The sequence below is a fragment of the Pseudorasbora parva genome, chromosome 23 (assembly GCF_024679245.1).
Source record: "Pseudorasbora parva isolate DD20220531a chromosome 23, ASM2467924v1, whole genome shotgun sequence".
Classification (NCBI taxonomy): domain Eukaryota; kingdom Metazoa; phylum Chordata; class Actinopteri; order Cypriniformes; family Gobionidae; genus Pseudorasbora; species Pseudorasbora parva.
In genome coordinates this window covers 2,007,120-2,025,614 of record NC_090194.1, presented here as the reverse complement: position 1 = coordinate 2,025,614, position 18,495 = coordinate 2,007,120, and the positions used below count along the sequence as shown (strand labels likewise).

Sequence of the window (18,495 nt, the reverse complement as noted above, 5' to 3'; positions counted from 1 at the left end):
GGAAGGTTTTCCCCTCTGCTTTCGCTCTCTTCTCTTCCTGATCGGTCCTGGCTTTGATCGAGAGCTTCCTCTGTGCTCTTGGCCTGCAGAGAACGCTCATACTGCTCCAGCTTCTCTTTAAGTGCTTTAATAGTGACTTCTGGAGGAGAGAGGGAGGGAGGGAGAGAGAGAGAGAGAGAGAGAGAGAGAGAGAGAGAGAGAGAGAGAGAGAGAGAGAGAGAGAGAGAGAGAGAGAGAGGAGAGAGAGAGAGAGAGAGAGAGAGAGAGAGAGAGGGAGGGAGAGAGAGAGAGAGGGAGAGAGAGAGAGAGAGAGAGAGAGAGAGAGAGAGAGAGAGAGAGAGAGAGAGAGAGAGAGAGAGAGAGAGAGAGAGAGAGAGAGAGAGAGAGAGAGAGAGAGAGAGAGAGAGAGAGAGAGAGAGAGAGAGAGAGAGAGAGAGATATCAGAGCATTAGAAACACCGACAGTGGAGTATTACGGATGTGTGTGGTTTAGTTTCTGACTACATTGTATGGGCCGAATGTCCCCCAAGGACTGTAAAACGTGAGGAAAACATACTAAATTACATGAAGAACAATTCACCAAAAATGAAAAATCTGTCACTATTTGCTCAAAGTCAAGCCCAAAGCAGTGTAACTTTCTTTCAAACGGAGCGATGAAGACGGTGGCGATTACACTGAAAGGGACTGAAGCTGCACAAGAACACAAAAGCACCATAAAAGTAGTTCATCCGACTATACTCCACGTCTTCTGAAGCCATCTGTGTGAAAGCAAACCCAGATTTAAGTCATTTCTCCCTGAAAATCGGACTCAATGATCCCGTCTGAGCGGTTTTGGAGGTAACAGCCCACTGGAGGGAAGATTACCAGTGAATATTGTCGTATATTTCATCCACCACGTGAATCATATGAACCGCTTTTATCACACTTTTATGGAGCCTCTGCATCATTTGTGAAGCCTGGAAGCTCAAAACTGAATTCATTGTAATTGCATTGAATTGAGTGACCAGATTCTTTAAAATGGTTCCTAGAAGACACACGAGTTGTGTAACGTTCACATTTTGAACCGGAAATCCGGTGCCGGTACCCAATGGTACTTTAGGGATGTTTATCTCAATAACTGTCCAGAAACTGTAAGCCATTTATAGAAGTGTTATTGACATAATGCCAGAGCTGCCATCGTCTACAGTTTCTTTACTGTAGTATTTACCTGTACATAGTAGAATACTAGCTACTTAATTCACTGAATTCATGAAATTACTATATTTATTTTTTCATTTCTATGAAAAGATTTCCAAAAAAGTCCACGTGGTGTATTTTCTGGTAATCAAATTAAGACAAAACATTAATTTAATTTATCTTTTAATTTAATGAAACAAACTTTTTTGTCTAACGAAATGCTGCACAACTGAGATTTATACTGTAAAAATTAAAACATGGAAGAAAAATTGTGATTATTACTGATCTGTTTATTCTTATTACATTAGTGTTAGTATTATTATTACATTGAGACGTATCTAACTGTACGACAGTAATATATTCGTCAAGTTAAACCAGACTTTTATTTTGAAGATCTTTGAGTTTCTGGGCCCTATTTTAACGATCTGAAACGCAAGTGTCAAAGCGCGAAGCGGAAGTAACTTTGTGGGCGGGTCTCGGCGCTGGTGCTATTTTCCCGGCAGGATAAATGGCTCTTGGGCCCGGCGCAAATCTAAAATGGGTTGGTCTGAAGTAGCTTCATTATTCATAGGTGTGGTTTGGGCGTAACGTGAATAAACCAATCAGAGCGTCAGGTCTGATCAAACAGGTCTGATCCTTAATTACTAGCCTGAATAATTTGTAAGCTAGATTTATGCCTATTTTTTCACATCTTCGTGGCACACCACAATGATTTCCGTCATCTCATGTGTTAATATTTTTTTAGTGTAACAATTTATGATTTGCAAAAATAACTGTTGCATCTGTGTAGATTACATGAGCAAAGTGTATGCGCGTTGTGCACGCTATACATTATGGTCAAGCATGCGCCCTTAAAATAGCATAATGAACAACGCGCAACACGCCGCTGACTTTAGACCAGGTTTATTCTGGTCAGTGGCGCAGCTGTTTAATGGAACAGCAAAATAGCACCAGGGATTGTTTGCGCCGGAACACGCCTCCTTTTTTGCGCTGAACCGCCCAGGGAGCGCAAGTTCATTCACTAGTTTAGCGACGTGCTTCTGTGGAGGGAAAAGCGCGCTTTGCGCGGGTGCAAAATAGGAATGACACATGTGTCGGTGTACAAAGTCAATTGCGCTGGGTGCAAGATAAGGTCCTCTGTGTGTTTATGATATGATGATTTTCTCAAACGAAACAGTAAAATGCTCATGAAGTGACTCTAGAGATGAAGTTCATGCGTTCATGTCCTCGTATGAGATGAAAACACCCGACCGTCGTGTGTGTGTGTGTGTGTGTGTGTGTGTGTGTGTGTGTGTGTGTGTGTATGTGTGTGTGTGTGTGTGAGCCTGTTTATGTGGTTTATGAGGACACAAATTTGTATAACTACATGGGTATTACACTGGTATTACACTATAAATGTGGTTTATGAGGACATATCAAATGTCCTCATAATTCAAATGGCCTTAAAAACATACTAAATGATGTTTTTTTGAGAAAGTAAAAATGCAGAATGTTTCCTGTGATGGGTAGGTTTAGGGGCAGGGGCAGTGTGTGTGTGTGTGTGTGTGTGTGTGTGTGTGTGTGTGTGTGTGTGTGTGTGTGTGTGTGTGTGTGTGTGTGTGTGTGTGTGTGTGTGTGTGTGATGGGTAGGTTTAGGGGCAGGGGCAGTGTAAGGGGTTAGAAAATACGGTGTGTACAGTATAAAAACCATTACGCCTATGGAGAGTCCCTGTAAACCACATAGACCAACATGTGTGTGTGTGTGTGTGTGTGTGTGTGTGTGTTAAACCGCGTGTATGCTCCATTCATCACACAGAGACACGCAGGATTCACATCAAAATTGTCTTTTTGCGGTTTAAATATTCACAGACACTCATCTATATCACCAGATGCGTTCTCAGATTTGGCACCGAATGGGTAGAACCGTTGTAATTCGGTGCCCAACCCTAGGAATGAGGATGAGTAAATGATGACAACATTTTCATTAAAGGGTTAAATGTTCATTTAAACCTTTTCAGAGAGGATGGTAAATGTCATTATCTCAGTATAAACACTACAGGAGGGAAAGTCCCCACCATGAGAGAAATGTGTGTTTGTATGCCTACACACACACACACACACACACACACACACACACACAAAATATCCCTGATAGAGAGCTTTTTCCTCCTGCACAGCCATCTGCGGTGATTTAAACTCCAGCACTTCAGCGCTGACACATAATCAATGAGCCGCCGTCCCACAAGAGCCCTTTTAGACCCTTAAATGCTAAACTGGACTTTAAACACTGGGAGACTGGGAGGATCACTGACCTGAGAAAGATCAGTGTGTAGAATAGGAAGGATTACCTAGCGGACCGCTCAGACGGAAACACAACTGTGTGCGTACACGTGTGTGTGTGTGTGTGTGTGTGTGTGTGTGTGTGTGTGGTTCCTGCGGCTGCTGCGGGACAAATAAAGTACGGCAGTTATTGGACTGCATCGATTAGGGGAATTCCTCAGACCGTGAGCGAGAGATCGCTCTCCGTTGTTTACGCTAAAAAAAGAAAAAGCAGGAAACATGTCTGGCTGAAGCAGCAGAGGGACAGAAATAGAGCTCAGATGACTGCAGCTCATTCAGACCAAAATAGGCCCGTCTGTGTGGGGACATGACATGACATATGCATAACTCAATTCATTAACCACAGATTAATGACTACGCTCACAAACAGCATCTAACTTCCACACTGTGACCACTTTAAGTGGAACAATAATGCAGAGTAATGTAATGATTTAATTTTTTTGTTATTATATTTTATTAAGATACTATATTTTATTCATAATTTTATTGTGTTTGCTTAATTTTTTTTAGTAGTTGTCTTTTAAGGAAAAAAATACACACATATATATATATATGGGCTGGACGGGGAAAAATACATAAAACGCAAAATAATTAAATTAGATTTTCGATTAATTGTTTGACAGCCCTATACATATATACACACGCACACATTTATATACATACACACACACACACACACACACACACGTTTGTTTTTGTGACATATGGGGACATTCCATAGGCGTAATGGTTTTTATACTGTACAAACTGTATTTTCAATCCCCTTACACTGCCCCTAAACCTACCCATCACACACACACACACACACACACACACACACACACACACACACACACACACACACACACTGCCCCTAAACCAACCCATCACACACACACACACACACACACACACACACACACACTGCCCCTAAACCAACCCATCACACACACACACACACACACACACACTGCCCCTAAGCCTACCCATCACAGGAAACATTCTGCATTTTTACTTTCTCAAAAAAACATAATTTAGTATGTTTTAAAGGCCATTTGAATTATGAGGACATTTGATATGTCCTCATAAACCACATTTATAGTGTAATACCCATGTAGTTATACAAATTTGTGTCCTCATAAACCACATAAACAGGCTCACACACACACACACACACACACACACACACACACACACACACACACACACACACACACACACACACACACACACACACACACTGCTCCTAAACCTACCCATCACAGGAAACATTCTGCATTTTTACTCTCATAAAAACTCCTCCTGTGTGATTTATAAGCCTTTTGTAAAGTGGGGCCATGGGTAATGTCCTCATATTTCACCCTCTCCTGTAATACCTGTGTCATACCCATGGCATTATACACATTTGTGTCCTCATGTCATAAAAACATGCCCACACACACACATTTATATACATACACACACACACACACACACATTTCCCCCCGTCCACCCGATGTCTAATATATGAGATGTTTTTGTTAGTTTTTTTCGTAGGTGTTCAGTTATGTCCTCTCCGCCCATTTGGAGTTACATTTGGTTGCATTTCTTTCATACGTGGAGAAAGTTGTACATCTTTAGTTGTTCTGTGATTTCGAGCAGCTCTGAGGAGCAGGGGTGTTTACCTTGGTTTTTAACCTCTGCGATTTCACGTTCGTACTCTTGTAGTGTATCTTTGAGCCTCTGGTTTTCTGTCTCTAAGTCGTGCATCTTCCGAACAGTCACCTGGAGCTGCTGAGCCGCCTCCAAAGCAGAGACAGGATCTGAAACACACACACACACACACACACACACACACGCAGAGTCGGTCAAAGGTTTGATTCAGTGAGAGCTGTGTATGGAGATCAGTGTGAGCTGGTCTATGTGCAGCTTGATTAAATACCTAAAAGTGTTTTTGCATTTTTGCGGATTGCCAGCCGCAGCTAAAAATGTTAACTAGAAAAACAAACCAAGCCAAAACACGCCAATAAATCCCCACTACAGTCTGCTCCAGCGCCTCGGCCTGACTTCTGCTCTGTTAAATCACAATAACAAAGAGCTACGGTATCATCACTGATGCTGACAGAGGCCATGACGGTACCGTGTTTTCTGGACATGTACTGTGTTTTCTGGACATGTACCGTGTTTTCTGGACATGTACCGTGTTTTCTGGACATGTACCGTGTTTTCTGGACATGTACCGTGTTTTCTGGACATGTACCGTGTTTTCTGGACATGTACCGTGTTTTCTGGACATGTACCGTGTTTTCTGGACATGTACCGTGTATCGTGGTAACTCTCACTAGAGAACTAACAACAGTGATTAAAAACTAAGATGCACTATAACTCTTATTTTACATTATATTTACTCAATGCTCACAAAAAAAAAAAGAATAATACTTATAATGTACAATTAACACTAAATAATTAGTGTACAATTAACACTAAGAGATCTGTGGACCCACCGCAGTCAACTAAGAGCAGCCGCATTCTCAATTAAATAAAACAAAATTAAAATGTTTTTTTTTAAATGTAAGAAATAATAAAAAAATTAAATTATTTGATATTTAAAAAAAAAATCTAATAAAATATTTTTTCTATTCTACATTTAAAATTACAAAAATTACAAAAATAGAGATAATAATATGTTTTATTATTTTATATTTAAAATTAAATATGATACAAAAATAGAAACAATAAAATATTTTTCCATTTTATATTTAAGATAAAAGAAAATTACAAAAATAGAAGAAGTAAAATAGTTTCTATTTTACATTTAAAATAATTTTTACAAAAATAGAAATAATAAAATATTTTTCTATTTAAAATTAAAAAATAGAAGTAATAAAAAATATATTTTACATTTAAAATATTTTTTTATAAAATAGAAATAATAAAATATTTTTCTATTTAAAATTAAAAAATAGAAGTAATAAAAAATATATTTTACATTTAAAATATTTTTTTATAAAATAGAAATAATAAAATATTTTTCTATTTTCTATTTAAAATTACAACAATTACAAAAATAGAAATAATTTAAAAATGTATTTAAAATATAAACATTTACAAAAATAAACAATAAAATATTTTTCAATTTAAAGTTTAAAAATGTAAAAATGTAAACACTTTTTTTTTTAAACGAGAAATAATAAAATATGTTTCTATGTTATATTTAAAAAGTGTAAAACGATTTATTAATAAAAAATAAATTAATAAATGAAACAAATTAGTCCATTAAATCAAGGCCCGTCAGCAATCATAGTTTAATGACTGCAGTCAGAAAAGGTGCTCAAAACACACCAGCGGCTGCCGGACTCCAGGTTAGCAGGTTGTAAAAGAAGTTCGACTAATTCATATTTGGCAGGGTGTTAATTTGTTGCTTTCATAAATGGAAGGCGATGTTAAGTGAAGGGGGTCGAGCGCAGCGGTGGTGTGGGACCGGGGCCAGCCCTCCGCACTGAAGGACCAACACACACACACACACACACACACACACACACACACATGCTTTTTCCATCACTGTCTGTGCCCCTCAAATGCTAATTGCGATATGACTAATTATGGCCCTGTTCCCGTTGATTTTCCTTAATGAGACAGCCAAGTTAATTATGTAATCAAACTATTTTATTAGCCCCTGCGGAACACGAGCGAGTGTGAGAGCGAAAGCTGACAGAGATGAGTGTAAAATAAAACATGTCATTCCTCGTACACGTTCTGCGTAAAGCTAAAGTGGAGATGGTGGTTTTCGGCACACACACACACACACACACACACACACACACACACACACACACACACACACACACACACACACACATACATGTTGGTCTATGTGGTTTACAGGGACTCTCCATAGGCGTAATGGTTTTTATACCGTACAAACCGTATTTTCTATCTCCTTACACTGCCCCTGCCCCTAAGCCTACCCATCACACACACACACACACAGCCCCTAAACCTACCCATCACAGGAGACATTCAGCATTTTTCCTTTCTCAAAAAACATAATTTAGTATGTTTTTAAAGTTATCTGAAATATGAGGACATAAACCACATTTATAGTGTAATACCAGTGTAATACCCATGCAGTTATACAAATTTGTGTCCTTATAAACCACATAAACACGCTCACACACACACGTTTGTTTTTGTGACATATGGGGACATTCCATAGGTGTAATGGTTTTTATACTGTACAAACCGTATTTTCTATCACCTTACACTGCCCCTGCCCATAAACCTACACACACACACACACACACACACACACACACACACACACAGCACCTAAACCATTCTGCATTTTTACTTTCTAATAAAAACTCCTCCTGTGTGATTTATAAGCCTTTTGTAAAGTGGGGCCATGGGTAATGTCCTCATATTTCACCCTCTCCTGTAATACCTGTGTCATACCCATGGCATTATACACATTTGTGTCCTCATATGTCACAAAAACATGCCAACACACACACACACCCCCTCCGTGCCTTCTCAGCTGAAGGTACAGGAAACGCTGATGGTGTGTGTGTGTGTGTTTGCCGTGTGAGAGTGTGTCATATCTAAAAACTGCAAGAGGAAGTCTGAATGATATGCTGTCATGGTGTGTTCCCTTTTGTAGCCGTGGCAACTGCCATTTCAGCTCAACTCAGCTTGACGGGTCGCTCGATTCTGAACGTGACTGTCATGTGACCGAAATGACCAGCCAATTCAAATCTGATTTACTCAGGCACATCAGAGCGGATGCGTGTCATTTGCTGTACAACACACTCCGTTCCGTTAGCTAAAGCAATCTAATGTGCAGCCTCAACCGAAAAAAGAACAAGTGGGAATGCTTTCAGATCTATTTTAGAAGAGGTACAGCATCTAAGACACACTTTCAGTCTCTAAAAACATTCAAATCGCCCGAAAGCGACAACTGGATTATTATTACAGTGTGAACAGAAAACAGGAGTCACTTCTGAATTCACAACGGCTGAATTAGTGACAATCAGGGACGTTTCGGCATCTAATGGGTGTAAACGGGAAACATGGATGAACTAGTTCCTGTCATTCGTTAGCAAACAACTGAAATTCTCAGGAATTAATCAGTCCTTCCAGAAAAATGCGGCTTTTATTTGTGATTGTTGCGGCAAAAATTCTTGATTATGCAGCAAGTTTTTCTAAAAGCTCCACTGTGTGATATTTTCCCCCATCTAGCGGTGTAAAGGTTTGCAAAGTAAAAAAACAATGTATATTATATATTTATGAATCAGTCTTATGAAGAAAGCTAAATGTTGCATACATAAAGGTACCGAAAACACTTCCGAAAATTGCCGTTAAGACACACCACAACACACACACACACGCAGGCCTACACAGTGTACCAGTGTAACTATCAGGAGATAATTTGTCAAGCTGTGATCACATTCGCAGACACACAGACAGGACTGGACAAGCTCCAGATTTGACAGATAGACACAGACATTCCCAGACTAGACCTCCCACTCCAACATCCTGCAACACACACACACACACACACACACACAATACACTCACAAACACATTATACACGCATATAAAGGTAGTCGAATACACATGCACACACTCCCAAACACAGCACTGATTTGGCCCGGGATCTCCAGACCGCAGCGTTGTGGTAATTTAGGGATGTGCGAGGTATTCGACAGTCCAACCTGCTCTGACAAGCCCACAGTCTGTCTGTCTGCCTGTCACTCAACAGATGTGGGCGGGGCTACAGCTAGATCTGTGTGTGTGTGTGTGTGTGTGTGTGTGTGTGTGTGTGTGTGTGTGTGTGTGTGTGTGTGTGTGTGTGTGTGTGTGTGAGCCTGTTTATGTGGTTTATGAGGACACAAATGTGTATAACTACATGGGTATTACACTGGTATTACACTATAAATGTGGTTTATGAGGACATATCAAATGTCCTCATAATTCAAATGGCCTTAAAAACAGACTAAATTATGTTTTTTTGAGAAAGTAAAAATGCAGAATGTTTCCTGTGATGGGTAGGTTTAGGGGCTGTGTGTGTGTGTGTGTGTGTGTGTGTGTGTGTGTGTGTGTGTGTGTGATGGGTAGGTTTAGGGGCAGTGTAAGGAGATAGAAAATACGGTTTGTACGGTATAAAAACCATTACGCCTATGGAGAGTCCCTGTAAACCACATAGACCAACATGTGTGTGTGTGTGTGTGTGTGTGTGTGTGTGTGTGTGTGTGTGTGTGTGTGTGTGTGTGTGTGTGTGTGTGTGTGTGTGTGTGTGTGTGTGTGTGTGTAAAATGGGTAGGTTTTGGGGCAGGGGCAGTGTAGGGGGATAGAATGCACAGTTTGTACAGTGTAAAATCCATTACACCTATAAAGGGGAAAAGTCCCCAAAATTCACAAAAACGCAACGTGTGTGTGTGTGTGTGTGTGTGTGTGATCTGAAGGTTTGCTGATCCTCACGTTGAGTTTGTCTCTCTCGATACACCTCACGTTCACACTTTAAAAGAGGGGGTTTGATACATTATCCACACACACTCTGTGAACTTTTTTCAGTCTAGAGCAGAACTCTATTGAGCTAAAGACACTTGGAGATGTCACATGAACCTTTGCGGCACCATTAACTTATTATAGATCAGCGCAACAGAACATTACCATATAAAAACTGAGGATCAGGGGGCCATTATCTCACCGTTAGAAAGCCAATTCGGAAGATTAAAAGGTGTTTGTGGGCCAATGAATGCGGATTTTATTAGAATCCAAGTTTCTCCGCGTGTGGGGTTTGGAGCGGAGCAGGTCTCTAAAGCCGTAGAAGTCATTAAGACGGCCTGCACACGCACGTGTGTGTGTGTGTGTGTGTGTGTGTGTGGGGTATAGACACTAGAGACGGAGGTCTCATAAATATGAGTGATGTGTTTACAGTATTCTTGCCTCAGTGAAACACTACAGCAGTGTGTGTGTGTGTGTGTGTGTGTGTGTGTGTGTGTGTGTGTGTGTGTGTGTGTGTGTGTGTGTGTGTGTTTGTGTGTGTGTGTGTGCTGAGACATACCTGGGACATCGATTAATCTCTTGTACACGCTGAGGAAAGCAGCCTCTGATTCTTTACTTCTTTTACTCAAGGCGTCGATCTGAAAGAATGAGGGAGGGAACAGTAAGTGAATCGGGCGCAGGCTCAGTAATTGCATTAGCAGCCAGGTTGAAATGTGCATACATTAACAGCAATGACGAGTCCATTAAAGATGGCCGTGTGAAAACAGCCTAGAAAAAGAGCTTGTGAACTCACATGCGTACATTATGTGCATCACTTACCATCTATTCGACCTAAATAAAACAGCTAAGTGTACATAACCGTGACCCTTTTCATTCACACGGTAAATCATTCATTTTTTAGAGGCGTGCAATATTTTTCCGAGTGCTGGGTCGAGGCATTTTGGGGGCACGCTTCAGGTGTATACGCTCGGGCCGTTTCTGGTTGGCTTTATATAGAAGGTAATTATCAGGTATAAATCCAAATCCCTGAGAGCGTGAGATGACAGAAACAGGTAATGAGGGACTCTGATAATGAGAAGAACTTTTGGCCTTAATATAGAGCGCCGCAGACGCGTACGTATGGGCAAATTACATACTGTATCTGGGTTACGGCTCCCACTGCAAGGAGAGCCTTCATCATGTCCTGAAGATGGATGTCTTTCAGGAGGATGGCCACAGTATCAGGAGCCGCCCCTAAATCAGAACAATCATCCATTTGCCTCAAGACGCATGACCACGCCCACAGCAGATGGCAATGGAAGGTAGGGCTGTACAATTCATCGAATTTGAAATCGTGATTACAATTACGGATGTCTCTATTATGTAATCGTTCAATAAAATGTAATCGCAATTACAAAAAACAAAATCCACTTCTGTGCTTAATGTGTTTTTTTTCTTCCTACATGTTATCTTAAAGGTGCACTATGCAACTTTCCGTCCACTAGAGGCCGCCTATTCTAAACAAAGGCGTAGTTTGATGACGCCAAGTGTGAGCGCAGCATCTTGGGACATGTGGTCTTCACCTCACAGCCGGTGGAAAATAGGACTCGGACACAAATCACGTTCATCGATGTGGTTATTAACATTACTGTAGTGTAAAGCAGAGCAGGAGCGAGTGTTGAGGAGCTGAGCACGGCCGCTGGAGCGATTACACACACACGGCTCGCGAGCACCGGGACTTTTATTATGACAGGACGGGACACAGTTGCCGGGCGCCTGCACTGATCCGCTCTTCCGGTTATGATTATAAGGTAAAGCAGTTCTGTTTATCATATTAGATACATTTAAGTGTGTTTAAAATGATGTACTGACGTTACTCCGTGCGTTCATTCGGCGCTTCTGTGACATGTTCACACTGCTAAGAGTAAAGCCGAAACCGAGGGTAGCGCAGATATGACGTGATTGACAGGCGACTCGCTCAAACGCTATGCTGACACGTCCCGGTTCTTAGTTAAAATAGCAATTTTCTCACAATTTACAAATAGTTGGAAACATCTGGGATATTGCAGGTACTCAACTGAACACAATATATAACACCGGCCTAGAGGTTTTTGGATATTTTACTGCAAAAATACTACATAGTGCACCTTTAATTTTTTTTCCCCCATTGTTTAATTGTTATTTTAATTTTAATATACCATGCATGTTTAACTTTTTTTTATTTATTTAAAGAAACCAAACCAATGGACTGTTTTCAGCTTGTTTTGATATATCAATATGGCATGCAGTCGCTTCAAACTATGTTATAAAGCTATTCAAAACTTCATTCAGTAAATCGTGATAATCGTAATTTATAATCGCAATTACAATTTCAGGGGAATAATCGACAATTATTATTTTTGTCAAAATCGTGCTGCCCTAATAGAAGGCGGTGGAGATTAATACAAATATTATTTATTCACTGATATCAAGTATTTTACTTTTGATAAACTCCCCCTAATAATAACAATAATTAATAAATAAATAATAAAATAAATTATTTGGAAAAATCTAATTAAATAATTTAATAAAAATAATATTTTAATTTAGAAATAAATACAATTGAAATAGTTAAATAATTATGTGTGTGGGGGGTCTAATTAAATTATTTAAATTAATAATTAAAAAGGTATGTTTTAATTTAAAATAAATTCAATTAAATTATGGGGGGAAAAAAGCATTATAAGAAATATTTATTGGGACATTTTTTCACTCCTAATGCAGACACATATTTAGAGGCACTATCACAGCATATATAATAATAATATATTTTATTATTTTATAAGTTTACAAAAATATTTCTACATGATCTTCACTGATAATGTGCAAATTATCATTGAAAAAATATTTAACTTTTGTTAAACTCCACCTAATAATAATAATAATAAATAAATAAATGATAAAATGAATTTAAAAAACAATTATTAAATAATTTATTAAAAATAATTTACATTATAAATATTTCAACACAATTAAATTATGAATTAGAATGGGGAAATTCATTATTAACAGCATATATATTATTTAATAATTTTACTAAAATATTTCAATTTGATCTTCACTGATAATGCACAAATTATCACTGTGAAAAATGATTTTACTTTTGTTAACTCCCCAATAATAAATAAATAATAGAAAAAAATCTAATTAAATAATTTATTACAAATAATTTTAATGAATAATTAAAAATTATAAATATTTAAACACAAGTAAATTATGAATTGGAGTGAAAAAGTGCATTATAAGAAATATTTATTGGTGCATTTTTAGCACCGGTGCTCTTCTCATGCAGACACACATTGAATCTCAATCTCATTTATTTATAAAGCAGTAAAGTGCTGTACATCGTCAATACACAAAATAATTACCATGAATACTCGAAAGTAAGCACATCATTGGCAGGCCCTATCACAGCACACATGAGACTATCGCTGTCAGGAGGTGTAGAGTTTACCCTATTCAGGCGGTAATTGTTTCTCATGTGGACGTCCGTAAAAATACATTTGCAGCCACCTCAGTGATCAAACTCAAGCATTCGGATGGCGATTTATTCAGGAGGAGCGAGTTCTGTGATCCTGGGAACGCTGCTCACGTGCTCAGTCTGCTGTCAAAATGGCATATGCTTACACTCTAAAAAATTCTGGTTAAAAAACAACCCAATGTTGGGTTAAATATGGACTAACCCAGCAATTGGGTTGTTTTAACCCAGCGATTGGGTTGTCTTAAGCAAATTTTTAACACAATCGCTGGGTTAGTCCATTTTTGACCCAACATTGGGTTAAAACAACCCAACATTTTTTAGAGTGTTATAAGAATGAAATTATATTTAATTTAATAATTGGAAATAATATGATTTATTTAATTATTTAAATGTCCTGTTTAAAAATAGAAAGATGTCATTTTAAAATGAGTGGAATTAAGTTAACAGAACGCTGCAAACTGAACCTATATAACGTTAATTACTGCCGTAATAACGGCTCAATGTCAAATATTTACGTGTTTTTCTTCTCTTTCTCTTCTGAGCGGTGATGAAAGATTATTCTTGTAAACACTTTCCAGCATTTCAGTAATAAAAGTGTAGGCTAGATCTTTAAAACGCATCCGAATTTCAGGGAAACGCAGCGATACGGTGCTCTGCTGGGCTCAAAAAGGATATAAACAGTTCATTGTGAAGCGATCTCTTCTTGAAAACTCAGAGATGTGGATTTGAACGGCAATTAAATGAACACACGATCTCGGTGTTTGTCTGAAAACAGGAGGTAATTCGGCCAGGGATTTTTAAGTGGGTGGTGGGAGAAAAACACGGACATTCTGGATTCAGATTGTGGATGGTCCGAATTGGGCTTTATTCAGTATAAGCCTCTGCCTCCGCAGGGTCTCACTGAAACACGGACCTTACTGACCCTTCAGAGGCGATGTATGACAGCTGGAATAAACCCCGAGTCATGACGAGAGCGTGAGAGGGTAAGGTAGAAATACAGGCTCTTCAGTTTCTACCGCTCTAATAAAGACACTGATCTCTCTTAATCTGGACACACACACAGCTGTGCTGACTCTGGACAGATTATAAAACATCATCCAACTGCCTTCTGCTACGGTCGGACCAAAAATACCCTGTTGAGAGAGACCGGCGACATAAACCTTATTTTGCAATGGCTTGAAAAATATGATTGAAAGAGTTGCAAAGGCAATATTAATATACACTCAAAAAAATACCGGGTTAAAAACAACCCAAATTGGTTTGAATATGGACTAACCCAGCAATTGGGCTGTTTTAACCCAGCAATTGGGCTGTTTTAACCCAGCGGTTGGGTTGTTTTAACCCCACAAATTGGTTGTTTTAACCCAGCGGTTGGGTGGTTTTAACCCCGCAATTGGTTTGTTTTAACCCAGCGGTTGGGTTAAATGTTGCTTAAGGAACCCAATCGCTGGGTTAAAACAACCCAAGTTGGTTTGAAAATGGACTAACCCAGCAAATGGGTTGTTTTAACCCCGCAATTGGGTTGTTTTAACCCAGCAGTTGGGTTGTTTTACCCCCACAATTGGGTTGTTTTAACCCAGCGGTTGGGTTGTTTTACCCCCGCAATTGGGTTGTTTTAATCCAGCAGTTGGGTTTTTTTAACCCCGCAATTAGGTTGTTTTAACCCAGCGGTTGGGTTAAATGTTGCTTAAGGAACCCAATCGCTGGGTTAAAACAACCCAATTGCTGGGTTAGTCCATTTTCAACCCAACTTGGGTCATTTTTAGTCCAGCATTTTTTTTAGAGTGCAGGATAAATGAGCATTAATATAATTAATATTAGCTAGCAACTGATTCACTTTAAAGGAACACTCCACTTTTTTAAAATAGGCTCATTTTCCGAGTCCCTTAGAGTTAAACTGTTGAGTTTTACCGTTTTTGATTCCATTCAGCCGATCTCTGTGTCTAGCAGTAGCACTTTTAGCATAGCTTAGCATACATAATTGAATCGGATTAGACCATCCTTGGGTAACTCCCTACTTTTCAGTACTGAATAACAGTTTCTGCACCATTTTCTGCAATCTTGGATTTATTTTGGAGCTTCTCACAATGCATTCTGGGACTGCTTATCTAAAATGCCTGGCTAAAATCTAAGAAGGCAACATAATTAGGTTGCCTACTTTTTGGGATAGCGTTTAAGTTGGACGATTGTAAGACCAAATGTAAGATTTCTCAAGTTGCAGAGAACTGCGTTTATCAATGTCTTATAAATGTGACAACCAAAGGCAGGAGAAACATCTTGGATGGACACATTAGAGTGATATTCGGGTGTGGTGAACCGCATACAGAAGTGATAAAATGCCATGGCAGCACTTTCCCACTGTGCCGCTCTGAGGATGACAGAACCAGCATGCATCCCAACTGGGCCAGATCTAGCAAACTGGGTCAAACCTGACAGGAAACAAGGACCTAAATCAGCTCGGCCTGTATACAGTCATTTAGGAGCTGCTAAAAACTGAACCAAATCTTCCCCAAGCTTAACCCCAGTTCTACATCCTAACAGCTGGAGCAAAGATCCGGCTTTCAGTATTCCAGAACTCAAAAGTAGTTTCGTAAGATCCTAGAACTCAGTGTTATGATTGTTAATGAAACAAAAACTAAGTAAAACATCTGTGTTATATAACTAAAACATGAGGTTATTATAAACTCATGGCGCAGGAGCTCTTATGGTGTGTCTGAATACACTTTTGCTAGTTTAAAGACGGGGGAAAATGGTCAGGTGTCCGGCTCATGGTCTAAAAGGGTCGTCCCTCGTATCTTAATGAGTCATGGGTGTGTTTTGGGCATAACGTGCAATAAACCAATCAGAGTCTCTTCTCCCTTTCCCTTTAAAAGCCAGTTGTGCTCGAGCCATGAGCGGATTCACTATTGACATGAGGAGAGACTGAACGCTTCTCCTGTGTGTGTGTGTGTGTGTGTGTGTGTGTGTGTGTGTGTGTGTGTGTGTGTGTGCTGCTGTGCGTCCCTGTGTGTGTAATAATCAGAGTGTTTGTGTGTCGTGCACCGCCTATAGGCTCATATTACTAACACACTCGCCTGCCCTCACATTGTGATGTGTATTAAAACACTAGTTGACACATTATTAAATACTAAATCTATAATATTGTATATAAACTATAATAACCCAGCTTGAATCCTGAGGGGGTTTTCCCCCATTCTTGGGCCCTGGTCGCACTAGTGTGTTCATTCCACTGCATTTCCATCTCAGACTCAGAACTTGAAAGAGTTCCTCAAATTCATGCTTCGTCTACTGTCATTGTGCTTATTTTTACATTATATCACAATGGTCGTGGAAGAGTGTTCATAATTAAAAGGCTGTGTTTTTTCCGTATGTTTCCAGTTGTTTTCAATGGGAGAGCCACATTTTTAAAACACCAGGAGTGTGACGAGGCCTATTAGTGCTCTGCGTTTTTTACACTGTTTTTGGCCGATTACCCTGAGGCTGATCTATTTTAACTTGTAACTGTAATTCTCACTCCTGTCCACTTGGTGGCAAATGTGCGCTCTTGCTGACCATCAAGAAAATGGTCAATGAATGGCTTTTCTGAGTTACATAAAACACGACATTATTTACAAGCTGTTTATAGACGTCTTTCTGCGGTTGAAACCCTTATCACATAGCATTTTAGTAAGTTAAATTGTATCTTTCAACATATTTTCTGATGTTCATTTATGTTTATTGTGTTCTGTAATGTAGAGGTGTTTTGAAATCGGCCCATCGTTATTTAGTGTTTTTCCCGCACTAACTCTATTCTGGCCTCTTCATCAATGATTGTAGAGCCGCTGTAGTGAGATGGGCTTTGTAACGACGTCTTTAGTGCCTTTATGGGTCTTGAGAGAGGAAATGACATTGGTGTCAATGAAGGCCTTTCTGAGCCATCGGATTTCAACACTAATATCTTCATCTGTGTGTGAAGATGAACGGAGGTCTGACGGCTGTCGGTCACAACCTGATTGGTCGGCTTATAGGACGCAGGAGCTGTTTACCGAACATTCAAAACAACGCTGTGTGCCGGATTAAACGCCATCATTTTATGCGTGTACATATTGCATTATTTTTACCCGCTGAGAACTCAAACCCAGAAGAGAAGCCAATGCTGAATAAAGTCGTAGTTTTTGTTATTTTTGGACCCAAATGTATTTTGGATGCTTCAAGAGACTCTAATTAACCCACTGATGTCTCATATGGACTACTGTGATGATGTTTTTATTCCCTTTCTGGACATGGACAGTATAGTGTGCATACACTTGCATACGCTCTCAGACTAAATATAAAATATCTTAAACTGTGTGTGAAGATGAACGGAGGTCTTACGGGTGTGGAGCGACATTAGGGAGAGGAGTTAATGACAGACATTTCATTTTTGGGTGAACTAACCCTTTAAAGATAAAGATTGAGAAGGCTGGATCAGTTATGCTCTTTTTTTGTGTGTGTTTGTAATGCGGCCCAGCCTGACCCAGAGTCCACCTCCACCTGCCCCCAGGTAAAGTGAGTTTGAGAGCCCTGATTTAAGCTATTGACTTTATGATCTTACATTTCAAAAAAATGATCTGCAGGGATTTCTTATTCACACACGTGCTTCAAAATACAGTTCGCACACAGGTCTATTTTTATTCTCAAATGCGAGAGAAATGCTCACTGTCGAGCCCTGCTACACACTCACCGAACGCCAGTACCCCACACCCAAAAACAATGTGGTCTGAATCAACTGTACTGCTTTTATCCATTAAGCAAACGCTGAACTCCTGTGCTGTTTACATGTTCACAAGTGTTGTGTGTTTGGTCTTCCAGCAGCGGAACATCAAATAAAAGCTGTAAATCTGCAGCCCTGAGACGGCTGGCCTTGATGGATGGAACAGGGCAGTTGCCACTGTAAATATCCAACATGTAACAGACTTTTCACTCCTATGGGAAAGAAATTAAACATTTTCAGATGTTTCTTGCCGGAAAACATCTGGATCGACCCAGGCAGGGCCAAGTTCTGCAGCCCTCTTGCAG

At 39.5% G+C, this 18,495-nt stretch overlaps 1 protein-coding gene across 1 annotated transcript in view; it reads right to left on the bottom strand.

Annotated features, from left to right (window-relative positions):
* cux1a (cut-like homeobox 1a) overlaps positions 1-18,495 on the bottom strand; it is a 214,417-nt gene that overhangs the window by 85,510 nt on the left and 110,412 nt on the right. The window contains exons 4-6 of the mRNA XM_067433652.1: positions 10,519-10,597; positions 5,138-5,275; positions 84-139 (exon numbers count right to left, since the gene is read on the bottom strand). Coding sequence (XP_067289753.1) covers positions 84-139; positions 5,138-5,275; positions 10,519-10,597 — 273 coding nt within the window. The remainder of the gene's footprint in view (positions 1-83; positions 140-5,137; positions 5,276-10,518; positions 10,598-18,495) is intronic.